Source organism: Ursus maritimus, unplaced genomic scaffold, assembly GCF_017311325.1.
Source record: "Ursus maritimus isolate PB19 unplaced genomic scaffold, ASM1731132v1 scaffold_2, whole genome shotgun sequence".
Classification (NCBI taxonomy): domain Eukaryota; kingdom Metazoa; phylum Chordata; class Mammalia; order Carnivora; family Ursidae; genus Ursus; species Ursus maritimus.
In genome coordinates, this window is record NW_024424452.1 from 34,888,570 (window position 1) to 34,915,375 (window position 26,806).

The window sequence follows — 26,806 nt, forward strand, 5'->3', positions numbered from 1 at the left end:
GCTGTTTGTTGAATCCAGGGCTTCTCACTTTATGGTGCACGCGAGTCACCCAGAGATCCTGTTAAAATGCAGATTCTGACCCGGGGTCGGGTACAGGAGTCTGAATCTCTAACAAGCTCCCAGGTGAAGCTGAGACTTGGGGGGGGGGGGGGGGGGGGGGTTGTCTGGACCATGTTTCGAAGGGAAAAGGTTTAGTCTGCACCATGACTTAATGGAATTTAAATTAGTTACCAGCGTATAAAAGCCAAGAGATAAACAATTTCAGGTTTCATATTTCTTTTTAAAAGAGGGTGAGCCTGCAGCCCCTGCCGACGTCCCTCCAGGGCAGTGACTTGTCAGAAATGAGAATCCGCAGTCCCCATCTGGGCCTGCCTTCTCCAGGTCATCGCAGCCCCAGCAGTCCATGGCCTGCCAGCCCCGTGAGTATCTGAGTTTGTACCGTGTGGCCGTGAAGGGTATTCAGGAAGTGCCTGGTAGCACCCCCCCTTCCATGAATGGATATTACACTGTGCTCAGCAGATCTTTTGGGATGAGAGATGACGGAGGTCCTCAAAGAGACTCATGCACATTATGAACTGAATGTGTCTCCCCAAGATTCCTATGTTGAAGCCCTAACCCTCTCCCCTTCCCCCACCCATGTGATAGTATTTGGAGGTGGGGCCTTTGGTTTAATTAGTTTTCGATAAGGTCATGAGGGTGGTTCCCTCATGGTGGGATTAGTGCTCTTATGAGGGGAAGGGACAGGAGGGCCCCCTTTCCACAAAAGCACAGAGAAGAGGCTGTGTGAACACACAGCAAGCTGGCAGCTGTCTGCAAGCCAAGATGTGGGTCCTCACCAAGAACTGAATTTGCCGCACTTTGATCTTGGACTTCCAGCCTCCAGAACTAGGAGAAATACGTGTCTGTTTATAAGCTGTCCAGTGTATGGTGTTTGTCATAGCAGCTTGAGCAGACTAAGACGTCGTGTAACTAGTAGCTATCTAGTACTGCGTAACCAGTCCAAAACTTGGTGGCTTAAAACAACAACCAGTTACTGCTTCTTCTGAAAAACGATTATTTTTCATGATTCTGGGGTCAACTGGGTGAATCTGTTGATGTTTGCTGGGGTCACTGATCTCAGCTGGGCTCACTGGTATGTCTGCAACAGCTAATGGGCCCACTGGGGTCTGGCCTGGGATGGCCGCAGCTGATGACGTAGCTCCACCTAGTGCCTCATCCTCCAGGAGGCTGGTTCAGTCTTGGGGTCCAGGTGGGGACGGGCATCCTGGAAGAGAAGCATGCAGGGGCTTTAGAAGCTTCGGCTCAGAGCTGGCGTGACCTTGTTTCCACCATGTTCTGTCAGCTGGTTCCCCAGGACTCCCAGATTCAAGGTGAAAGGAGACAGACCCCACTCTGTAGTGAGAAGAGCTGCGAAGAGACCTGAGTCCAGGAGGCTCATTGAGCCCATCCTGCAGTCCATCTGCTGTCCTGATGATATAGTTTCTCTTCAGAAAGGAAGAATTTGGTTCTGAGAAGTGAAATATCACAGGCCAGTTTCCCAGACTCCCAAGTTCCTGCAGGAATGGGTCTATGTGACTGCGTGTCTTCCTGTCTCCCCCTGAAGTTGAGAGCTGCTGAGCCAGCCTGTGATACTCCCTCCGGAGTGCTGTGTTTTGGTCCTGCAGTGGGAGCCACAGGCCAAGTTGTCGGTATCCTTGGGCATGGTTGATCCTACACCTAGTGAACCATCACCCGAAGCCCACACTAGCCACGGCCAGGCTGCTGTCATTCCTACATCCTAACTGAGCCTGTTTTCTGGGCTTGTGACCCAGGTTTGGGGCGGGGGGCATTCACAGCATGTCCAGGAGGAACTTGAGGACAGCTGCTCATCCAACGAACTAGGCAAATGCTTCAAGTTGTAATTCCTCCTTCCAGAAATGGAAACAACCAAGTTCACATGTTCCTCCAGGGACCTTGTGTTTCAACTCTACCTGGAAGTCTCATCCTGTGTTTTGCTCTCTTTTAGTGCACAACTGGTCCCTGGGCTGCTTTGATGTTTTGCTCCCAGTGTTCAAGGGTAGGAAGTAGTGACAAGAGCTTGGAGGAGTTCCCAGACACCTTTGAATCACGTTGGCATGTTCCTGAGACACAGTTCCTGAGCTGGCTGCAGGTCAGAGTGTATTCCCCAGGAATGTTGTATGATTGCACATGTTCAGATCCTGTCCCAGGCCTGTCGAATCAAAATGTCAGGGGCAGGGGGTCTGGGAATCTACAGAGAGCACCTTTAGGGGTTCTGAGGCAACAGGCTGTAGAAACCCTTGTCCTGGAAGCTCTGACCTCTGCAGAGGACATCTCTGTCCCTGGCTGGGCTGGTAGCTGAGCTGGGAGGTTACGGTGCTGTGCATGGACTTGGTGGATTTTAGGCCAGAGGGAGCTGAAGAGGGTCCATCATGACGTGCTGGAGGGGTCCCTGGTTCAGCGACTAGGATACATTCACCCTCCCTTCTTTGTAGAGGGGTATCTATTGTGCCTGCCCAACACCCAGTCCCTCTTCTTTTAATAAATGCCCTGTCTTCAGCTGGATCCCTCCCAGCAGCAGAACCTGAGATAAGGATGGAGGGGTAAGTAGTTTATTTGGGAGGTGACCGAAGAAGCCCTGGTGGGGGACAGGGAAGTGAGGAAGGAAAGGCAGCCAGTACACAGTGCGTTAGTGAGCAGCTCCCCACTGTGGGCAGCCAGGCTTGATCACCTGGGGTCTCTGGGAGAATGCAGAGAACGTCTTGGGGTTGTGCCTCTGGTGGGGTGTTGGTCAGCCAACACACTCTCATCATGCTTTGGGGGGTTAACTCCCTGGCACGTCCAGCCTGCCCTACACAGGGGCTGAGTATGCTTCAGCACCCAGAGGTAGCCATCCAAAATTTGCAGTTTCTTGTATCCAGACGCCTCCCAGTGGTAATGAGAATGCCCAGTGAAGGTGGTCAGGACAGTGAGAACCATGGCCACGAGCCTCCCTCCCATTGCCTTTAGGGCACTACCTCTCACCCATTCTCCATCCCTCTGGTTTGGCTAGTACCATCCCTTCAAGTCCCAGATGGCATGAATAAATGGATCAGAGGTAGTCCCCTGTCCCAGTTGGCTCACCAGAGCCCACCCTGGAACTTCTGCTAGAATTTGGGGAAAAACACTTTGCTGAGATTGTCAGGGTGTGGGCTACTTGGAAAAGGACAGTGAAGCCAATGTGAAGGAGAACCAAATCAAGAGAAAGGGGGACAATCATTTAAGCTCCTAGATCCAGCTATACCTGAAGCCTGTATCCTTCTTGGACTAATTACATGGACCAGTAAATCCCCATTTTTGCTTGAGGCACTTTGTGTAGGATTTGGGGGTCTCTGGCAACCCACAGAGTCTAACACTCATACTGTTTGAGGAGAGGCACATTTTGGAATCAGGCATTGCGGAGCTTAGGTAGGACATGGAGCAGAGGCAGGAAGGTGTTTTGAGATTCTGACAATTCCCTTTGGTGGTGGGTAGGGACACGTGTTGACAAATAATACAAGAGCTCAAGTCATCAAGCTTTGGGATTGCTAGCCAGGGATTAACAGGGACTAGTTATGGCAGTGCAAAGATCCCCTCCCCTCCTCATGGTACAGATGGCAGACCCCTGGGCACAGAATGTGGACCAGATGTCTTGGTGGCCTGACTTGGAACCCCCAGAGTCCTGTTGCCATGGTAACATATGGCTGCTGGGATGCTCTTTATAAAATTTGAGCATCAGGAGGGTCCCCAGAAAAAAGTTCAATCCTGGGCTTAAGGGGTGGGCTTTCAAAGGCTCTTAGGAGCCCTGATATGGGAACAATTCAAGTGTGATGCCCCAAGCTTTCATTGGATTTGCAAAGGGGTCGGTGTCTCTGAAACCTTGGGCTCCAGGAAACTCTGAAGTCAGAGGTTTCAAGTTACACTTGAAGGGAGGAGAGGGGAAATGGATTGAAGAGAAGTTTGAAAGCCACAGTCGCCTTTCATGTCCCTGAGAGCTTCCTGGCACTTTTCCTTCCAGCTCTTTCCAGGCCCTACCCCAACTCCAGCAGTTGCTAGTGCCCTGAGACCTGCCTCCATGGAGGCCACAGTGGTCTGCTTTGGACCTGGCCCCTGGCCTCAGAGGAAGAATTGGTCCCAGAGGCAGCCTCTGGGTCATAAGGGAGCCCTGGTGTGACCTGCCCTCTCTGGGCCCCTCAAACCCCAGGGGGCTTCTGGGGAGACGATTCTGCCCAGGACAGACGTCAGCAGTGACTCATGGCTCAGACCTGATCCCAGCTGGCCTGCCCCAGGGACTTCTGTCTTTCTCAACCCCCGCCACATGCAGGAGTCAGCTGGCTGGTCCTTTGAGAGCTCTTACCCACAGTTGCAGAGAAATCCATGGAAAAGTCCCAGAGAATGAATACATGCACTGTACCAAAGCAGACAAGGGCTGCTTCCTCTCCCTCAGTTGGATGTGTTGGGTGGGGCTGGGTAACCAAAGCCGGTATAGACAGGGGGCCCTAGAGCAGTTACACAAAAGAACCACAGCTCCTCTGCTCCCCAAGCGACAGTCCTTGGGCTTCTGCTCCAAAACAAGAGAGCTTTTCCAGAACCCCATGATGTGTGTGGCAGCCAGCACCCCTGCTCCGTGTCCCAAGGAAGCTTGCGATAAAGGACCAGGGGTGCCCTGGACAGGCCCCCCACCCGGCCCCCAACCTCAGGACTGTGGCTGTCCTTGGACATAACGTTAGGACTTAAGTCAAACCCCAGGGAGCAGGGCAGAGTGGCCCAGAGAGATAGATGGCAGGGCCCTCACCTTCACCTGGATACCTGGCAAGTAGAATCCCAGGAAGCCACCCTCAAGATTCCCAGTCAGCAGTGCTGAGTGGGCCTGGGGATCTGCATTTAATACCACTGACAAACTAAGTATACATCTGTTTATGCACCCTATGCATATGCAGTGGTTTGAATACCATCCCCGCCCCCCAGAATTAACATCCAGACACACAGAACCTTAGAATGTGACTGTCTTTGAAAGTAGTCTTTGCACATGTAATGAGTTAAGGAGCTCAAGCTAAAATCATACTAGATTTAGAGTGGACCCTAAATCCAGTGACTGGTGTCATTACAAGACAGGAGACACAGAAGAAGCCATGTGAAGACAGGCAGGATAGGAGCAATGCAGCCACAAGCCAAGGAGTTCTGGGAGACACCAAAAGCTCCAAGAGGCAGGAAGGATCCTCCCCTAGTGTCAGGAAACACCTTGATCTCAGACTTCTGACTTCCAGAACTGTGAGGGAATCCGTTCCTGTTGTTTTAAGTTACCAAGTTTGTGGGATTTTGTTATGGCAGCCCTAAAGAACTACTCCCATATATCTGTGCTTTATATACAAAAATGTGATTTTTTAATGTGCTCCCTTTCCCCCAAGAACCAACTCACAACCCCTTGAAGGTGATACCACCCCTGCTGAAAATGCTTCTGAGTCTTATAAACAACAGCAGAGTCACTCTTGAACAAGCCCAGGGAGACCTCCAGGGTTTTAGGAGGTAGACAAATTGAGGTATATCCAAATCTAAAACGTTTAATGCTTTTGGTGGGAGCAAATGACCAGGCAAACAAGGAACATCGTGTTTTACTGGCTGAAATAGAGTGTGCGGAACAGAATTACAGTATTCTCATTGAACACTTGGTTTTACAGGAGGAGGAATTCCAGAGTGCAGGGTGGGAGAAAAAATTCTCAGAATCCCTGTATTTCAGCCTGTAGAAAGAACATTCTCTAGCTAGTTTTGGGAATACCACTCCGAATGATGCTCTTCCAGATTAGTGGATTTGCTCAGAAAACACAAGCAGTTTCTAAATGGGAAGGTAAGAGGGAAGTTATATCCTGCTACCCACTTTCCTCCATATGTACGTGGTGCTGAGCCTTCTGTCCCAGGAGAAACAGTGACAGGCAGGCATCCTTAGGAAGGAGTCTGGAGTGTTTGGTTGAGAAGCCTTAAATCATCAGGATCACCTCTGACATTTATCATGTGCTTTCTTTGTGCTGGGCACTGGGGTTGTGGACTCTATAGCTGCTCTCACTTGTCCCACGACAACCCAGTGAATGAGGTAGGCACATCCCCATTTTACAGATGAGGAAACTGAGGCACAAGGGAGTTAAGTCACCTGCTGGAAGTTACACAGCTAGTGAAAAGGTGGCTGGGGTTTAAACCCTGCCCCATCTAAATTTTAAGACGTAAGCTCCTAAACACAGTGTGTAGGCAGGATCCTTTTGCTAGTGGGTTGTTTATGTCCTGGTCACAACAGGTTCATGAGCAAGAGGGAGAAAGAAACCAAGCCAAGGAGCTTCCAACCCTGGGGTCTAGGGAAATACAGAAGCCAGGAACTTGGCAGCCCTTCCTTGGATTTTTAATCTCATGCCTCCCAAAGTCAGGAAAGACCTATTGATTGATAAAGCTCCAGCTTGGACCCCAGAGACCTCCAGCAAGGGGGGGTGGACTGCAGCAGATGCCACCATGGCTGCCTGCTGCTTCTGTGTCCGAGCTTCCCTTGTCCTGGGGTGATCTGCTCTCTCCTATCCCACCGTTGCTTCTGGAGGAAATGGCAATCACAGGACCCACAGCCCCTTGGCCAGTACATCTGTAGGAGCGAGCGCTCAACTCAAACAGGGCCAGTCAGACCTTCTGTGGGATCTGAGATGGAGAATTCTCTCAACCTTAGAGATTGTGAGCCCTGTGGTTGTAGGCTTGGGGCTGCTGGCAGCCACCTTTCCCTCCAGGTGGAGGAGAGGATGAGACCAGTGTGAGAAGAGACACAGAGCCAGGAGGTCTGGGTGAGGTTGAGAGGATGAGCACATGAGGCTGAGGACACTGCACTCCTGGATCCAGCTGTACCTGAAGCAAGCAAGCCCTTAGCCATCCCAGTTAGAGAACCCAGGGAATTCCCTTTGTAAGCCAGTTTGAGCTGGAGTTTTCCCAACGGAGAAAGAATGAGCTCTCAAGGGGAGAACTGAGAGGGCCTGAAGCTCATCCCTTTTGTCCAGGCTGGACTGTTCACAGCAGATCCAGGTTCCAGTTGTCAAGCCAAGTATAACCCCAAGTCAAGGAAAGGCTTCTTCATCTTTCCCTGGTGCTAGTCCTAGACAACTAATGTGTGGGGAGTGTTAGGGCAGCTTACCCCAGAATGCTTCTAGAGTGCACCTGGGTTTTAGAGACAGGCTAGAAACTCATCGAAAGACTGGTGAAAAGATCTCAAATTCCTCACCTAAATGCCTGGTGACATGGGAATATTAGCTTTGAGAATGTCTCCAGTCTCCCCCTACCTCTCTCCCTCATGTGCTCACACACCTTCATGCAGGATGTGGTTTTGGATTTTGTTCCTATACCTAAGGAGCAAAAGGTGAGGGATGAGAATCCCTCCCTGCAGGGAGAAGGATGTCTCTTAGAAGGTGTCTCCTTCCCTCTGCTCCAGGTTTGGGGGTGAGGTTGGTATGCAAGGAAGTCCTTGCTCTCCTTGCTCCATCATGCTGAGACTACATGGAAGCATGAACCCCATGGTTGTAAGCCTACCCCTCCGGCAAGGCCCAGTGACTGGGTGTTGACCAGATATGACCCCCAGCTGTAAGCACGGCTACAAGAGAAGAGTACCATTGAGCCATTTGGCCCCAGATTGGCCCCCCAGCTGTTGACTGAGCCATATCCGTGAGGTCCCTCCCAGGCAGATAATGGGAGTGAGTGACATGGACCAGGTTGATAGAGGGGTGAGAACTGGGGTGGCCCTATGAAGGGGCACAGTGGTATTGCCTTTACATGGCAGTAATGGTCCATTTTGCCAGCAGTCCCAAATGCCTAAGGGAAGCAGGACAGCCTGATTTCTGTGTGAAATGCCCCAACTTTTAAATCCCTCTATAGGCAAAAAACAAAAGTCAGATCAGTCTGCAGGCTGCCAGTTAGTAACCTCTGCCTTGCTGCCTTTTTTGGAAGCCCAGGAAAGGAAAGGAGAAGTGTCCTCAAGCCCCAAGGATACCCAAAACTTTCCTATGCAGGAACTCTGTCATTATTGAGGCCGGTTCCAGGGGTAAGATTTGCCCTAGGGCAGACACAACAAAGTCACAACCTCCTCCTCCCCACAGGGGGGTCCTGATGCCATGTAGAGATCCTGGATCTAGCCTTACCTGAAGCAAGGACTCCTGGACTGGCCACTTGCATGTGATGATGACTGGTTACTGTCTCTGTAGGTCTCTGTGACTTACAACCAAAAAAGTCATAATTAAACAGCTCCAAGGGGCAGGGGGGGACAGGACCTCCAGAGGAGTTTAAAGACAGCCAGAACCACTTCATCACTTGCCTGGGCCTCTCCACCCTCCTCAAGTCAGTGGTGGTCAGGTTGACTTCCTAGGCAAGTGCTGGGAGAATGGATTTCAGGTCCAGGTGGGCTGCTCCCCACAGAAAGTGGAGCCTGTAACTCATATAATTGCGCACCATGCATGTCTTGGAACACAGGGCATCGTTATGGAATCAGATGTGAAAACGGTCATTTCTGCCAACCCAGTGTTCTTTCCCTCTTCTTGTGGGGTACCCCGGTATTCCTAGAGGCAAACTCCTTAGGCTTTTCAAGCCAGGTGGTTGGCTTCAGGAACAGGCATGTGGTCCAGGTGGACCAATCACTGAAACCCCATCCCCCTATGGTGATTGGTCCAGATCGGACAATCAGTGTTCTCTCTTCCCCTGGAAACTGTGATTGATTCAGGGACCAGCGTGGGACCCTGGCAGGCTGATTAGACTCCATTCTGGGAGCTTGCGTGGAACTTTGAGGGAGAGAGGTTTTCTTCCGAAGCTGAGCTGGGGGAAGGGAGGGAGCCTAATGGTGATGGGGTCCCCTGAGTGGGGAGGGCACCTGAGGAGGCTACCCCAGGGAAAGCAGAGCCAGAGGTGGAGAGGGGATGCTGAGCCTGATGACATCCCTGAGCTCCCAGACCAGGCCAACCCAAAGGTGGCCCACCCACTCCTTGGCTTTTCCTTACATGAAGCTCAAAGGAGATCATTCTGTCCTTGCATCCTCGAGAGTGCATGAGCTGATCATTGCCATTGGCTCCAGATGCCCCAATTTAGTCAGTGTCCAGACCCAGGGCTGCAGCCCACATGGTCCCAGACCCCATGGACACTTGCAGACGTGGGAGGCAAGCAGGCTGCCCCACAGGGCTCAGTCCCAGCTATCTGGAGACCAGGGGGCTGCTGTGGGACTGGCCAGAAGAGGAGGAGGTGGTGGCGCTGAGCTGGGAGAAGCCGCTGGTGCAGGATTCCAGGCTGGACATGGAGCCCCTGGAGAGGAAGGGCGTCGCACGCACATTACCTTCTGGTGGTGACACAGCCCTGGGGCCCACATACAGCAGTGGAAAAGCTGGTGATGCTGCAAATGAGGCCCCAGGGCTCTTTCCACAAGGCTGGTAACCACCCCAGGCACAGAGGGCAAGTACAGAGGGAAAAGCAAGTGAAGTTACCGTGAGAAAGCAGGCTCCACCCATTTTCCTGCCCCACCCCCACGATCCCAGCCTGCCACACACCATTCAGGGGCTTCCTTGAGCTGGGGACCTAGCCTGGCCCAGAGGGTGCCCCACAAACTGGGCAGTCCCTGGTCCTATCTCTAGCCTCACCCCACCCCACCCCTGTAGCCTCCTTTGAGCTTCTCTGAAACTCTCCTCCCCTGTCTTGGAACCTGTGCCGGTCTCTCCCGCCTGTTAACTTTGCCAGGAGAACCTTCTGTGATGACGGGTGCATTCCACCTTTGTGCTATCTAGTGTGGCAGCCATCAGCCACGTGGGGCTACTGGGCACTCAAACTGTGGCTTGTGCGGCTGAGGAATTGATTTTTTACTTTTATTTAGCTGTAATAACTAAGTTTAAATTGCTCCATGTGGCTAGTAGCTACCTGGCTGGCCAGTGCAGCTTTAGGGTCTGGCTACTGGAAGTGTGGTGTGGGGACCGGCACGGCAGCCTCCTGCAGCTCGTTAGAGCTGAAGAGTTTCCGCTGCACCAGAGCCACAGTCTGCTTTCTGAGAACAGCCCCCCACCCCCCTCCAGGTGATGTGTGTGCAGCCCACCTAGGTCCAACTCCAGTGTCACTTCCCAGGTACCTCCCCCTTACCCTGTGCCAGGCCCCGTGTCCTGTGCTCTGACAACTGCTGAGACCTCTGGCACCTCCTGGCTCTGTGACCTTGGGCAAGGACCCCAGGCTGGAATACCGTCGCGGCATCCACTGCTGATCATAATTTTGTACAGGTGTGATCGCGGGATGGGGGACCCTGTGTGTCTGGTTCCCCAGGGCCCAGCCCAACCCCTGCCTACTGAGGACAGCCAGGAACTGGCCCTTGAACTGGTTCTCTGTGAGCTGTTGAAGGTCAGAGCAGCAAGGTTCCCCCACACGGACCAGACCCGACAGGCTGGCAAGCAGTTTCTGGCCCACCCTTCAGCCTCCACCTGCCCTCCTAGAGGCAGCAGCCCCAGATGCTGGTGTCTACGGTGTCTGTTCCCTGCACTGGTGCCCAGTGGGCAAAACAAGCTGTTTCCCAAAGAGGAAATCACCAGCCCTCCCGTGCTGTGGGGCTGTCTTTGGAGTAAGGGACTGGCCCAGTATCTCTCACACGGGCCTACTTGTGCCCTTAGGGGACTTGGAGCTCCCCCTGGCATATGGATACAGAGGCAACACCCAGGAGGGCATTGAATATAAAGAATATAAAGCATCATTTTTAGAAGGAAACTAACAGGGGCTCTTGGTGGCTCAGTTGGTTAAGTGTCCGACTCTGAATCTCAGCTCAGATCTGGATCTCAGGGTTGTGAGTTCAAGCCCCATGTTGGTCTCCACACTGGGTGTGGAGCCTACTTAAAAAAAAAAAAAAGGAAACTACCACAGATATGTCATGAAGCAGGATGCAAAATTGCATTTGTTTTTAAAAGATAAAATGTAAAGCCTTGAAGAAACCATCTGCTCCATCTCCTCACCCTCTGCTTCATTTTTGCTATCAAGTGCTTACTGTATGTCTCAGTGAAGGGCAGGCTTCCCCCCAACCATTTCTTTCTGATGACAACCCCATGATGTAAGGGCTTCAGCAGTCCGCGTTTAACAGATGGGGCGGTGGAGGCTCAGACACCTTAAGTGACTTGCCTGAGGTCTCACAGCCACCAGGAAGTGCTTGAGGTCCCTTAACCACTACACTTCCTGCCTCTCCGAAAGCAACATTTGGGGAGAGGGGTCTGTGAGACACTATTCTAGAATATTCTAGAACAGTCCAACCCTGTTTTATGGGTTTCTAGGAGTGAGAGGAGGTCCAAATAGGAGGGCTTTGGGCTCCCAGCCATTGATCTGGTATGTTAGGCTTCTGTCCAGAATTTCTTTTGAAGGGGAGGTTCTGTAGCTAACGCAGCATTTGGACATAGTGTTGGATCCAACTGCTCACGCAGGTGCTGAACCACTGGAGAATTTTAACCATAACAGCGCTGGGGCTCCACCCTTGGATAAGCTCAAAGGCAAGTAGGGGAGATGAATCCAGTGTCCTCCCGCCCAGAAGGAAGGGGCCTCAGAAGTGCTATGGGCGTGGCCTGGAGGGCAGTAGGGGGCCCTTCCTGCCCAGGCTCCCTACTTCAGCTCCTACCTGAAGTCCTCAGACGCCAGCACCTCGTAGTAGTAGAGGAGTTTGCACTTGGGGCCAGGGCTGTGCAGGGCCGTCAGGACGTCCTCTACACCTGGGAGGCTGCAGGCCACATTGCCAGGGGGGCTGTGCATTTGCCACTGGAGCAAGTAAATGCCAGGCCACCGAGTCACATGGGAGCCCTGAAACACAGCAGCCCTGCCTGAGGCTCTGGTCCGCCTGGCGACAGACAGGAGCCCCTTGCCAAACCAATGCACCAGCAAGTCTTCCTCGCAGGGCCTCCCAAAGTCCTCCTTGACCCTTCTGCCATTAGCCCCGTATCTGTGGGCGCTGAGAGCCTCCCTCTGATCTGGTGGAAGTGGAGGCCTGGGAAGCGGCTGTGGTTGCAGGAGAACAGGTGCAGTTGGTGAAATGCCTGGATTTTGTTGGGCTTTTATTCTGTTGCCCCAGGAGGGATCTGGCAGGGAGCTGGCAGGTTGGTTAGAATTAGTGGAGGGCCTGGACAGTGAGCATGGAGGTGTTGTAATAAGAGCAACTTCAGGGAGGGCTAGGGGTGCTGGTGTGTGAGGTGCAAGACAGCCTGCTGCTCAGGGACCCTGGGTGAGATCCGCCATGCTCCCTGGAGTCTGTGCAGTGTGAGTGAGTGAGTAGAGCTGGGGATCTAAGACTTGCGAGCACTGGCCTCGAGGAGCATGTGAGTAGCAGGAGGGTTCATGTTGCAAAACGCATCTGAGTTCTGTCCCCAGACTTAGAGCGTCTCTGCTGCATAGGTTCTGAAATTAACACATCAGAAATCACTGGGAGAGGGTGAGGGATGCAGAGTCCAGGCCTCGTGCCCAGGGGTTCTGAGTTACGCCCCTGGCATGGGGCCTGGCAGTCTGCATCTTTGACAAGAGTCCCAGGGGATTCTGAGGCTGGGGTCCTGGGGTCCCCAGAGTCCTAGATCTGCCCGGTTCTTTCTCCCTGACTGTCCTACAGGGTCCCCGAGGTCAAGGGCCAGAACCCTGGCACACAGCGAACACTCAATCCTGTATGATGAATGAATAAATGAACAAAGGAGTTCAAACCTGGATGCTCTCCCCTTCCCGGCAGACAAGAGGGGCTTCCACACGGCTATAATCCACACCTAGGACCCAGCCTTTGTCTGTCAGCTGCCCGCCAGCCCTGGCCCCAGGCTCCTGGGGGCCAGGCTTGGGCATCTGCTTGCTGTGGTACAGGCTGAACACCACGTCCCCTCTCAGGATGTCAAAGTCCCAGGTGATGACTGACTCCCCCTCCAGAATCTCCACCACAACCTGCATGGGTCGAGGGGAGGAGGGGATAGTCTGAGAGTCGGGTCGGGGACCCCACTGGGAGTGGGGAGGTGGGATGGGGAGGTCAGCTGCAGTAGCAGCTGTGGGGTACCTACCTGGGTCTCCAGTCCCCGCTGTGGGGAGGATGGGCTGCTGAGGCCCCCAGCCTCCACTGTCTAAGAACTGCTCTGGGCAAATGGACCTGCCTGTGTCTGAAATGGCTGGGAGGTCCCACCCTGTCATGGGGTGGGTGACCCACAGCCAAGGATGGATGCGAGAGTACAAAAGGCTTGTCCATCTGTCATGCTCTGCACAGCCCAGTGCTCCCCTTGGATCAGGCTGGGCAAGACTCGGCTACATCGCCCCTGTGCTTACATCCATCCCCACACCCACCCTGTCCCACCTCTCCTTATAGGTTTCTCCCTCGAGCTCACCCTCAACAAATCGCTGGCACAAGAACCCTGGTCTCAGGCTCTGCTTCAGGGGACCCTGGCCTAAGACAGCACCCCTGCCCAGTGGGCCCTCCCAGGCCAGGTCCCAGCACCTCGTGGGGGGCCCCTCGGAGCACGCTGGCCGACTGGTAGGTCTCTCTCCACTGCCGCAGCTGGTCCGTGTGCTCCTGTTCCTCTTCCGTCAGATAGAGGGACTTGGGGACCAGCCCTCCTTCAGGGACATTACACTGGGGGACAAAGACAAAAGTGGCAGGCCTGGCTGACCCACAGAAGGGTGCTCCATGCACCCTGAAACTGCACTTGTCACAGCGACTCCTTAGGGAGTAGGGTACAGGGCTTCCATGACCTCATTTACTCTCCAGAACCACAATGCAGTAGGAGCTGTTATTCTTTCCGTTTCACAGAGGAGGAAGATGGAAGCTCAGAGAGGTCAGGCCACTTGCCTGAGATCACACAGCAGAAAGTGGCTGAGCCTGGGCACAAACCCATGTTTATCAGGCCCCCCAGGCTCTTGTCTCTTATTACCATGCTGGTCTTACAGGCCCATTTGCTAAACATAAATCTTGCATACGTATCTCAACAAGTGGAGAAAATGGGCAAGCGTGGCAGAATTCCTAGGAAATGCCTTTTTTTTACTCAGAAATCACGTAAGCTCGGAGTTTGGTATTCTGTTAGAGAAGAGAGAGGGGCCTGCCCTCCCACAGCCAGGTGAGATAAGACCGTCGTGACCCAGGGTCACCCCTTCCTGTGTCATCTCACCCCCAGGGGGAGGCAGTAGAAGGGGTCTGTGTCTCCCTCCCCTTGGCCGATCTTCCCACTCTATGGGGCTGTGGGTTGGGAATACCCTTGGTGTACCTTTGGATACACCAGCTCCAGAGTCCAGACCACTGGGATGTTTGAGTCACCTCTCCCGACAGCAGAGGGCGCAAAGTCAGCAGGTAAACTCTGACTGCTACCTAGCAACATACTGAATGGGAAATACCAAGGTAAACCTTTGACTGGCCTGGTCTCTGGGCTTCCAGAAACTTCCATCTGGATCACTATGTTTGAAAGAACCAAAGTAAGGCCCTTCCTTTGGAGAGGATGCACCTCACTTTGGGGCAGCTTCGAAAACAAGCCCTGTCCCCCAAAAGAGAAAGCATGACCTCTCCAGCTCCCAGCACCTCACACACACAGTGGAGGGCCCCACTCCAGCCTCCTTGGGCCTCTGCAGCCCTGCCCCAGCAATCTCTGGCTCCTTCCAAGGCCACAGCCCAGGGCCTGCAGCCACACACTCACCACACACTCTCCCCCGAGGAAGTCGGGGATCACTTCTTTATCCAGGTAATCCACAAGACCTCCGGGGCCCTGGTAATTGCTGCCACTATAGATGAGGAACTTCTGCCTGGTGTTCTCATTGATGAAGGGGCTGATCTGAAGTGAGGGAGAGGAGACAAGATGGCATGGTGTTTTTGTTTGTTTTATATTGAGATGTAATTCATAAAGAATTAAGCATTTTATTATTGTTTAATTTTTTATTAATTTAAGTAATCTCTATACCCAGTGTGGGTTTTGAATTCATGATCCTGAGATCAAGCCTCACATGGTCTTCTGTTCTTTTTTTTTTTTTTTTAAGATTTTATTTATTTATTTGAGAAAGAGAGAGCACACTCAATGACTGGAGGAGGGCAGCAACAGAGGGAGAAGGAGAAGCAGACTCCCCGATGAGCAGGGAGCCTGACACAGGGCTCAATCCCAGGACCCCGGGATCATGACCTGAGCCGAAGTCAGATGCTCACCCAGGTGCCCCAACATCGCATGCTCTTCTGATTGAGCTGGCCAGATGCCCAGAACTAATCATTTTAAAGTGAACAGGTCAGGGGCACCTGGGTGGCACAGCGGTTAAGCGTCTGCCTTCGGCTCAGGGCGTGATCCCGGTGTTGTGGGATCGAGCCCCACATCAGGCTCTTCCGCTGTGAGCCTGCTTCTTCCTCTCCCACTCCCCCTGCTTGTGTTCCCTCTCTCTCTGGCTGTCTCTATCTCTGTCGAATAAATAAAATCTTAAAAAAAAAATAAATAAAGTGAACAGGTCAGTGGGTTTTAGTTCATTTACTATGATGTATAACTACCACTTTCCCATAATTCTAAGACTTTCTCATCACCCCAGAAGGAACCCCATTCCTTTTACACATTCATACACATCAGCAGTCCCTCGCCGTGCCCCTCGCCCAGCCCCTGGCTACCACCGATCTGCTTTCTGTCTCTATGAATTTGCCTGTTCTGGACCCTTCATAGACATGGAATCACGTGATACGTGGCCTTTTGTGTCTGGCTTCTCTCACTCAGCATCATGGTTTCCACGTTCATCCACATCGTAGCCTGGGTCACTACTTTGTTCCTTTCTATGGTTGAATAATATTCCACTGTATGGATCCTGTTTGGTTTACCCCAGATGGAAAGTATTTCAACCCTGAACGCTAAGCTGCTTGTTGATCCATTGTTTTTCACAGCACCCTCACCCAGTGCTGGTGTGGTAGCTGACTCAATACATAGTTGGGGCGGGAAGGAAGGACTTGATATTGTCAGGGCACGAGCCAATTCAATGAGGAATGCCACAGGCAAAGGATCAACAGGGAACTGGGAATCCCACCTGTGTGGTCACTGTCCTTCAGCCTCCACCCCGGGAAGCGGTCACCTGCGGGCCTCGGCAGCCTGGCTCCGTGCCACTGGCTTCCATCTGGTGTGGCCACTGGGTGGGGGGTGGGGGGTAGCAGCAGGAGATGGGAGGTGGAAACAGAGAAAGAGGCCAGGGTACTTCTTCCCCCAGTCCCTCCCACCTCAGTGCCCCTGGACACCCCCAGTCCCACCCCGTTCCAGCTCTCATGGGGCTCGGTAACAATGTCATCCCCTCCGCTTGTCCCTCCAACCCCCGGGGGTGGTCAGGGGTCACTGCAATGGCTAGCCCCTGGGGCCTCTCCATCCTGCCCATACCTCTGCAAGGAGTTCTTTCATGTTACATCCCCATCAAGCCACTGGGGTGAATCCCACTTCTGGCCAAAACCCTAAATGACTGGCTCCCACCGCCACCCAATATACAGCTTCTTAGAAGTTTCCAAATAGCAAAGGAACTTCATTTTCACAAAGATCTGGATATTTAAAGATAAAAAGCTTCAGGAGCAGGTCCTGCCTGTCCTTCCTGCAGCTCCTGCTCCCAAGTCCAGCCCCAACAGAACCTTGAAGTAGCCACAGGAGCCAGAGAACGTTCTGCCCCAGAAGTCTGCTCACATCCTCTCCTGCTGACAATCCTCCATGGCTCCCTACTGCCCCAGGACAAAGTCCCACCTTCACCACAGCCTGGACTTGGCAGACACTGGTCCCTGAGCATTTTCCCAGCCTCTGCCAGGGCCATCGGCCCTTTTGCTCCTTTTTGCTCCAACCATTCTGGACTGGGTTTTCAGTTTCTCAAAAGCATCAAGTACAATCCTGCCTCTAGGCTTTTGCCCATGCTGTGTGGGTTGCCTGGCCCATCCTTCCTCCCCACCCTTCCCTGCATGACTCCTGTTCCTTCCTAGGGTCTCAGCCACAAGTCACCTTCTCTGAGGGACCTTCCGCAGTTCACTTCCAGTCTAAATTACCCCCCTGCGTCACCTGCTGCCTGACTTAGCCTCTTCAAGAACCTGACTGTCCTCACACCCTTGTCACAGGGAAATATGAAGCATTTGCTTGTGTGGGGTTGTCTGCTTTATCTCTCTCTGGCCCAGGACAGGGGTGGGGAGACACAGTGGCTGGCTTGTTTACTCCTAATCCCCAGCGCCTGGAAGGTGTCTGGCACATAGTAAGTGCTTAGTGAAACACTGAACCCACTTAACTCTCAAATGTCTATCCTGATTGAACCTCAATTTATAGCAGCAGTTCTCTGGTTTTCTGGGGGCACTGAATCCTCAGAGGGGCCTGTGGACCAGTAGCAAGGCCCCAGGGCAGTGATTTTTAACTGCCAGGGACAACCTAACCTGCTCATGGTTGTGAGATTGATTCAGCACATTGTGACTAGCCTATTTTTAATGGAATGAAATAGAAGAGCGAAGAGGGGTATTGTATGGAGTTAAGGTCACCATCACTTGTGGATCTGTTTCAGTGTGTGCGTGTGTGTGTGTGAGCACGCACGTGTGTGTATGTGTTGGGTTGCAACATAATGTGTATTTCTTACTCTGGGTCTTGGGCAAAAAGTTTTAAAATCCCTACAGCACAGGATCCCAACACTCCTCGGAGCCGACTCCCAGGAGCCCCGGGAACACTGTACAGTCCTGAGTGTGACTCTAGTATCGACAAAGCAGGACAACAGATACATAAATCATGGTCTATCCATACAGTGGAATCGTATTCAGATATATAAAGGAATGAAGTACTGATCTGTGCTACACCATGGATGGATCTGAAATCATTACACTCCATGAGAGTAATCAGATGCAAAAAGCCTCGTATGATCCCACTTACATGAAATATCTCAAATAGGCAAATCCATAGAGACAGAAAATAGATTGACGGCTGCCAGGAGCTGGGGAGCGGGGAGGATGGGGGCTGCTGATGGCTACGGGGCTTCCTTTTGGGGTGCTGATCATGTTCTGGAACTAGATGGTGGGATGGTTGCACAGCTCTGTGAATCTACTAAAAACGACCAAATTCTTCACTTTGAGAGAGTGAACCTTAAGGTAAATGAGTTCTATCTCAATAAAGCTGTGACTTAGAAGAAACGACACGGAACAAACAGGCCGAGGAAACCCCCCCTCCCTTCTCAGCCGTCTCCACCGGGCAGGGGCCTGGCCCAGGCGCCCGCTCTCACCAGCGTCCAGAGCACAGGGAAGACACGAGGGGCTCGCACAATGAGCAGCCGGCCCAGAGTCTCGGGGTAATTGTCCTCCACCACCTCAATCATCCGCAGCAGGGCCTTCACCCCCGGTCGCCATAGGTGACGCATGTTGAGACCCTCCAGGTCCACCAGGCAGGTCCAGGAGCTTCAGAAAACATGCACTGCTCACTCCACCTTGCTCTGCCACCTCCCAGGACCCCTGACACCCTCAGGGGGCCTCGGGGGCTGGCAGACAGGAATGGATGGAAAGGCTCAGGAAGGCAGGGCTGGGAGTAGAGGGGCAGGACACTCTCGTGGATCCTATCACCCCTGACCCTCGGCTGGGGAGGCCATGTGGTGAGGAGGTTCAGACCTCTGAGGCTAGGCACCTGAATTCAGGTGTCACCTCCACCCCTGAGAGCTGTGTGATGTGGGCAACTTCCTCATCAAGACAGTGGCAGTGACAGTAAGAGTCCCCATCTCAAGCGGTTGTTAGGATTAAATGAGATGGTATGTGTAAAGCTTTCTGCAGGGACAGGCCATAGCACGCACGCAGTAAAAGCCAGTTATTGCTACCAATTGTTGAAAAGGTGCTGACTGCTAAGAGCACATGCTCCAGAGCCCGGATTCAAATCCCAGCTTTGCTGTCTGCTGTGTGGCCTTGGCCAAGTTCCTTAACCTCTCTGGGCCTCCATTTCATTGGTACTAACTCATTAGGGAAATGACTGTTTTACTGCAGCAGCTAGTTCTCAGGAGCCTCTCCATCCTGCCTTTGTTCCCTTCATCCAGCCCACACCACTGCAAGGAGTCCCTCGTGACACCCTGTCATCTGAGCCATCTCAGGTGAATTCCACTTCTGATCAGAACCCTGACTGAGCAGTTCCCCACCCCAACCAATGTATGTCTCCTCAGGAAAGCCCCAAACAACAAAGGGACTTAATTTTCCCCAAAATCAGGCTACTTCAGGATAAAAAGCCACAGTGGCAGGTGCTGCCTGCCCCTTCCCCCGGGCTGTAATAAGGGCAACACAAATCAGGTGCTTCGGAGAGCACCTACTGCAGAGTGAGTGTTCCACATGCATTTGCGTTATCCCTCAACGGTCGTTGTTTTTGATGATGCATAAAGAAACGCTGGGACTGGTGATATTATTCCCACGTTACAGATGAGCAAGCTACAGTTCAGAAAGGTTCAGTGCCACTGTAAGTAGTCATGTGGGAAACTGAGTTCAGGCAGAGGAATTTGGGGAAGTCAGAGAGGGACGGGGTTTACTGGATGTGCCGTGACCCCTGCCTGGGAGACAGAGTCAAGGTGGCACTTGAGGGCGGGCAGAGCTGGCCTCACAAAGTAAGGTCCAGGGGGTGATGTGGCACAGGGGTTCATGTCCTTGAGCCCAAAGCAGACAGGACCAGGTTCAAATCTCAGCTCTGCCACTTACCCACTTAGCAACAATCTTGGATGAGCATTGCCCCTCTGAGCCTCAGTTTCCCCCTCCACAAAGAACAGGGACTATAACAGTCCCTGCCTCACAGGATCGTTGTAAGAATTAAGAGAGGACATTTCTGTAAAGTACCTAGCATGCTTCCTGGCCCAGCATCTATGCCCAATGAACCTTTGCTGTTTTTACTATTTTGGGGGAATTTGCTCCTGGCAGGGGTTCTTGCCTGATGGGACGGCCAAACTGCTTTGTGTTCCCTTCACATCTCTTCTGTCCTTCCTCGTTGACGGAAAGAACCTGGAAAGTAGAGAATGTGCTGGCAAACGTTCACTTGGCTGCTCCACCCACAGGCAACCCCAGGATCCAGGGAGTGGGGACCCCGACTCACGTGCTTCAGCAGCGCCTCCTCCCCCACGGCCTTCATCAAACCTTTGGTGTCCATGTGGCCCAGGCGCAGGATATAGAGGGGGCGGCCGTCTTTGTAGGCGAGGCAGGCCGAGCAAAGAGAAGGGACATTATTTCAGGGGTGCTGGTGAGAAGGCAGGCCCAAACTTCTCCTCAGAGAAGGCTGTGCCAGGCTGTGACTCAGCCTGCCCCTCCTGTCCATTTATTTGCAAACGCTCTGCCTGCTCCCAAGAGGGGTTGACACTAGTTATGGTGGAAGAAGCAAAGTGTCCACGTGTCAAAGAGACGGATTTACATCATACAGGAAACTGGGTGAGGGGATGCGGCAACTCTCTCTATGACCTCAGCAACTTTTCTGAAAACCTGTCCTAAAATTAAACACTTATTTTAAAGGTTTTTTAAAAAGGAGGGACAAACCATGTAAGGAAGGAATATGGAGAGAGTGGAAAATGTTGATTCTTAGCTTTAAGTGAATAGGAAACCCAAAGTGAATAGGAAAAATAAGGAAGTAAATACGAATACACTCAATTCTTGTTATCATGGTAGTGATGTTTTCTAAAGTCACCTTGAACACTGACTTAGGGAACAGTGAAGCATCACTTCCCCGAAAACTATGGGGTGAGGTCCCTGGGAACCTCTAGACATAACATTTTTGTTAACTGGTCGATACGTAACCTTGTCCTGAATTTCTTGAATTCAGGTGCACTAGCCTTAGAGGCCATGTCATTAAGGCACTTTTTGGGGGCTATGTTGTTGATTCATCAACATCAAACTCACGGCCAGCAGCACCACACTCAAACCTGGACGAAGTTTATCACACACACATTTTCTCTGTGAGGCACATCGCAGCCTGCTTGTGCTCCAGAACACTAGCCAGCACTTGTGCACTTTGCCTGGGGGCTGTTTTAAACAGCAAAAATCACACACACACACACACACACACACACACACACACGGCACAAAATTGCAAAAAAAAAAAAAAAGTAGTATGAGGTGGACTTTAAAAAGGACTCTTGTTAACAATATGAGAGCCGAAGCAAGAGCAGAAGGACATCCTGGGGACACGCAGGTCAGACAACTGATTTTTTTGCCACTCTGCCCATGGTCATAACTGACCGCAGAGCACCCCCAGTATTGATTTGGGGGTTACAAATAAATTTTGGTGAGTGGGCAAATTCACAAATATGGAATCCATGAATAATGAGGATTGACTGTTATTAATGTGCTCCAACCGGTTCTTCAGGAGAGTCAAGCACTCACCCTAATCAGTATATATGAGTTTTTACATAAAGGGCATTGAAAAGCATAATGGGCACTGGCGTCAGGGGCTGCTTAAGAAACCGAGAGAAGTTATTCGTTGTGGGTTAACTAGTGTCCTCCAAAAATTCACGTGCACCCAGAACCTCTGAATGTGACCTTATTTGGAAATAGACTGCAGATGGAATTAGTGAAGGACCTCCAGATAAAATCCTACTGGATCAGGGTGGCCCCTAAATCCAATGACCTGGTGTCTTTATAAGAAGAGGAGAGGACACAGAGAGACACCCAGAGGGAAGTCATGTAAAGACAGGCAGAGATTGGGGTGACATGACCACAAGCCACGGAACGCCTGGAGCCCCCAGGAGCTGGAGGATGCAGGGAGAGATGCTCCCCTAGAGACGTTGCAGGGAACATGGCCCTGCCCACACCTTGAGTTTGGGCTTCTGCCTCCAGAGCGATGAGAAGACACATCTCTATGGCCTTAAGCCACCCATTTTGTGGTGATTTGCTATGGCAGCCTCAGGGCACTAATGCGTACTCATGTAGCCATCATGTGTGGGGTCCCAAAGATCAGAAGCAAGGCTGGGCTAACGCTGCCACTGAGTGAGAAATGTTGCTTCGAGCCCAAATGTCGATTCCAGCCCTACTTTCCTCATGGCTGGGTGAACCCCAAGGGCATATCCAGGTGTCCAGAAGAGTCAAAAGGAAAAATAATAAGATGCCAACATGAAGAGTGGCCTTCAAAGCACCTTTGGCAGTGACCAAAGTGTATGCTCTGCATTACGTAGGTAAAGGGACACACCTATGTCCTGGTAGTGCCAGCCCCCTGCATAGAATTCCTCCAGGAGGGCAGGGGGTTGCCACGTCTGAAGGAGGAGATCCACCTGGTGCTGCTTTCTCCAGCTCAAGGACTGGCACAGCATCTCCCGGGCCTTGTCCAGGTGGAAGTCACGAGCCCGCAGGAACCGGAGGATGTGCTCATCTTTGGGAATCTGAGGAAAGAAGGAGAAAGCCCGTGGAATGGTATTCCTAACCCAGTGGACAAAATTATGGAGAATGAGTTTCCTGCCTTATCTGCAAAATACTTAGCTGGGAAAAGGACCGTACGCTTAACCATGACATAGTCTAGGGGTGAGCTGTGGGGAAAATCTGTGAGTTCTGGCTGCCTGACGTTCCTCCATGTACCTCTTTTCTTTGGGGGAGCTGCTTTTCTTCCCCACTCCCCAGCACCAATCCTGGTTTTAGCTGGTGTTGCCCATCAGCACTCCACTCCCATGGCCTCAGGGGTGGCACAACCCAATCAGAGCACGTGGGCAATTTAAATCAGAAGAACGGGTCATGAACTCCTTTCTCTGCAGTGGCAAAGGTGAGCCTGCAAGCCACGGGCAGCCACAGCTCCAAGCTCAACAGGAAAGTAAGTCTGACGGGGATGAAGCAGAAGTAAACAGATACAAGAGCTCAGGGGTCCTGGCCGCATGTGAGTCCTGGTTCGAGACAGGTTGCATGGCCCCCGTGCGAGGCTGAATGATATCCCTTCAAAATGCTTGTCCACCCAAAACCTTAGCATGGTACCTTATTTGTAAATGAGTCTATACTGATATAATTAGCTAAAATGAGGTCACACTGGAGTAGGTGGGCCCTACTCCAGGAGGGGAATTGGGACACGGACACAGGACACACAGGGAGATGAAGCCCACGAGATGATGATGGAGGCAGAGACTGGAGCGCCGCTTCTACAAGCCAAGGATTGGTGGCAGCCGCCAGAAGCCAGGAGGGAGGAGGCCTGGCACAGATCTTCCCTGAGAGCCTTCAGAAGTACCCAACCTGCCCACACCTTGACTTCAGACTTCTGGCCTCTGGAACTGTGAGACTAAGTTTCTGTTGTTTTGAGCCACTCAGTTTGTAGCATTTTCTTTCAGCAGCCCTAGAAAATTAATACACCCCGCTCAACAGTTATGTGAGCCAATAAGTACTCCTCTCCTTATTTTTTGCCTCGACTCAAGCTGCATTCCTACCACACAGAACTCAGAGTCTAACTAATATGCCGAGGTGACAAGCTAAGAACCTGCCAGCTCTCCTTCCTTCCCTTAGGCAGGTATCAACAGGCAGGGGAAATTCAGCCCCAGCGAAAGCTCCCCTTCCATCAGTGCTCATCCTGAACCAGACACACGACTCTAGACACTTCACGTGCATTGTCCCTTGTAATTCAGTCCAGATGGCATATGCCAGCATTATCCCCCTTTCACAGATGAGAAAACAGGGGCAGACAGGTTAAAGCACAGCCCAACGTGAAAGTAACTCCCTTGTCTGCCCCCAACCCCAGCGTGGGGAGAGGACGGAAAGGAAGGGAGGGCTCAAAGTCTTAGTCAACAAAGCTGAAGGTCAAGTCCATGCTTGGGACCTACATGCACGATGGACATTCATGTGATGGGGCTTAGCGTCTGGAGCCATTTTTGGTTCTTACAACTTGGGGAGAAGAGCTCCTAGCATCTGCTGATGGAGGCCAGGACGCTGCTCAGCACCCATGCCGGGCGCAGGACAGCCCCAGCCCGTAAAGAACTGTCCAGCCTCAAATGTCAGCGGTCAGTGGTATGCACAGCATGCGTTATAGATGCATGAGACAATACATAACAAAAAGAAGGCAAAACAGGGGAGGTGGGTGGGGGGATGGGATAATTGGGTGATGGGCATTAAGGAGGGCGCTTAAAATAATGAGCACTGGCTGTTGTATGCAACTGATGAGTCACCGAATTCTACCTCGGAAACTAATAATACAGTATATATTAATTAAATTGAAGTGAAATTAAAAAAGAAAAAAGAAAGGCAAAATATAAGTTTCCAGCGTATTTACCTGGCCTGTCCTCCCCCAGTGCCTGAAGTGAGTAGCTGTCATTGAACATGCCCTGGTAGACCCCAGCTCTGCACCCACCTTGCCTTTGTGGGTCTCCTGCAGCCAGTGCCGAAGCTGGATCAGGCAGCTCTCCTGCACGGGCGTGAGATGGCCCAGGTACCTCTCAATGTAGTCTGCATCCAGCTTGTCCCCTGCAGGAGAAGATGGGGGAGTTCAGGACCAGAAGGCAATGCCACTCCCTTCTCCACGTGGTCTACCCTTTCTGGAACGCTCGCCTTACTGGCCGCCTTGGATCTGAAACATCGAGTACAGTGGCCCTTTCACCGAAGAACAGCCACGTGGGTTCCACGTCCTCTGGTCTTGCCAACCCATTTCCAAGGTGGTTCTGAAAACTCATGGTGGGGCCAGCCTGGATCTCACTGTGGCAAGTGACACGTCCTTTGACCCTGCAGCTGTCCTGCCCTCTGAAGATTATTAACAATATGTGCTCATTGTTTCTAGTCAAGCATCATCTCAGTGAACTGTTCCAACACCCCTGTGAGGCGGGCACACTACTGTCCCAACTTCTTGGAAGACAAAACTGAGGCCAAGAGAGGTTAAGTAGCAAGTGAAGGCATGCGGTGCACCCAGCATAAAAGAGATGGTCTGTAGATACAGTTCCTTTTGCTTTCCTGCCTTCCTGCCTCCCAGCCCCCTTGTGGGTTTGAGGCTTTTTGTAGACAGAGCCTTGACCCCAAAATACAGCCTGGGAGCTGCACGGATCATTCCCAGGGTTCAGTCCCATCCAGCTGCACAATTGAGCTGTTTGGGGTCAGCATGTGTGACATTTAGAGGCTGGGCTCCAACCTGAGGTCCCCATGCCCACTCGTAACTGCTGGGGTGGCAGATGCTGGCATGGTGAGGTACCTCAGCATGTGAGCATCACAGCGGTGGGTAGGTGGGCCACAAAGAGCAGCCCCCATGGGCACAGCTCGTTCTCTGTGTGCACAGTAAGAAAACAAATTGAATGTGTGCACAGACAGCAGCAGGCCCCAGTGGTTCCCTCTAAAACAAAAAAAGTCCAGGGCTGGAGGTCAGTAGGCATCTGGGTAAACAGAGGCAGGAGAGATGCTCGCGGTGGGGGAGGGGAGCCTCAGAGTGGTCCGAAGTGGAGATGCTGGAGATGGGAAGGGGGCGTGGAGAGGATGAGGGAGAAAGCACAAGGGAGGCAGGAGATACCAGCATCCTTCCGGCCTCTATGCGGCTGTGAAGGCCCCTTTCTCCTGAGCACAAAGGCTCAGTGATTCAGGGCAGGGTGGAAGGGGCATGACTCTGCCTCTCGCCAGCCATCCCGAGCACCAGCCCTGCCGGTGGACGGCACAGATGGACAAGGAAGGAAAAGCCTGGTGCAAAATGAGGAGGGCACAGGGCATGACCACTGGACAATATGCACAAGAAGGGGCAGAAGTTTTAATTTTTATAAAATATTTTAAGAGTGCACATACCCCGGCAGCCAACTAGTGCATATACAGTTGGTACAGAATAAATATTTGTTGAATGAATGAATTCTGTTCTTAAACACTGCCCCAGATGTATTATTGGTTACATGGCCTATGCCCTACACTTCAGTGGCCCCAAAGGAAAGACCGAATCATCGTGAGTACAAGCATATGTTTGAAACTGAATTCATGGGATATGTGTAGTTTTGTGTCCTAGGGTTCTTTTTTTTTAATTTTAACATTATATTGTGGACATTTCCCATGTCAACAAAAGTCTAAAATATGACAAAGGGCTAATTGCCTTCAGTACAAAGAGCTCTTACAAACCAGTGAGAAATCAATGGGCAAATAGGAAAATAAAGTACAAGAACAGAGATTTGCAAAAAAGCAACACAGAGTCACTAAGCACAAGAAAATAGTATTTGGCTCCATTCATCTACCAGTGGTCACTTTTTGCTTTCAGTTCATTTTTTAAAAAATATTTTATTTATTTATTTGAGAGAGAGAGAGTGCACAAGCGGGGCAAAGGGGGTTGGGGAGAGAGACAAAGGGAGAGGGAGAAGCAGACTCCCCACTGAGCAGGGAGCCCAACTCAGGGCTTGATCCCAGGACCCTGGGATCATGACCTGAGTCAAAGGCAGATGCTTAACCAACCGAGCCACCCAGGCACCTCTCAGTTTAAAACATTGAATAGTCTCGTGGGGAGCCGGAGTGAAGTGAGGAATAGACATAGCTATGCACTTTTGGAGGGAACATCGACTAGTACAACCTCTTTGCATGCCTAATTGGTAAATCTGCCAAAATTTCAGCTGCATATAACCTTTGACCCAACAGTTCAACTTAAAAAATTTTATGCTACAGGGCGCCTGGGTGGCTCAGATGGTTGAGCATCTGCCTTCAGCTCAGGTCATGATCCCAGGGTCCTGGGATTGAGCCCCACATCGAGCTCCCTGTTTGGCAGGGAGCCTGCTTCTCCCTCTCCCTCTACTGATGTCCCTGCTTGTGCTCTCTCGCTCTCTCTGTCAAATAAATAAAATCTTAAAAAAAATGTATGCTATGTATATGCTCATACAAATATAAAAACAACCTTAATTAGAAAGATATACTATATTTTTTAAATGGGGAAAAATTAAAATAAAAAAAACCCAGAAACCTAAATGTCCATCAATA

At 51.7% G+C, this 26,806-nt stretch overlaps 1 protein-coding gene and 1 long non-coding RNA gene across 2 annotated transcripts in view; one reads left to right on the forward strand and one right to left on the reverse strand.

The window, feature by feature from the left end:
• Window positions 1-195: 195 nt before the first annotated feature.
• On the forward strand, window positions 196-12,703 carry LOC103668565. The gene is made up of 3 exons (XR_570084.1): window positions 196-419; window positions 2,006-2,149; window positions 12,617-12,703. It is a non-coding gene; the product is annotated as an uncharacterized LOC103668565 (long non-coding RNA).
• The window catches only part of SEC14L5 (SEC14 like lipid binding 5), a 39,183-nt gene continuing 17,937 nt past the window's right edge, over window positions 5,561-26,806 (reverse strand). Inside the window, exons 7-17 of the mRNA XM_040635363.1 lie at window positions 24,237-24,349; window positions 22,110-22,299; window positions 20,031-20,119; window positions 19,869-19,939; window positions 18,202-18,373; window positions 14,661-14,795; window positions 13,475-13,609; window positions 12,706-12,933; window positions 11,642-11,820; window positions 8,169-9,315; window positions 5,561-5,753 (exon numbers count right to left, since the gene is read on the reverse strand). Of these exons, the coding sequence (XP_040491297.1) occupies window positions 9,207-9,315; window positions 11,642-11,820; window positions 12,706-12,933; window positions 13,475-13,609; window positions 14,661-14,795; window positions 18,202-18,373; window positions 19,869-19,939; window positions 20,031-20,119; window positions 22,110-22,299; window positions 24,237-24,349 (1,421 nt within the window). The 3' untranslated portion in view covers window positions 5,561-5,753; window positions 8,169-9,206. The remainder of the gene's footprint in view (window positions 5,754-8,168; window positions 9,316-11,641; window positions 11,821-12,705; window positions 12,934-13,474; window positions 13,610-14,660; window positions 14,796-18,201; window positions 18,374-19,868; window positions 19,940-20,030; window positions 20,120-22,109; window positions 22,300-24,236; window positions 24,350-26,806) is intronic.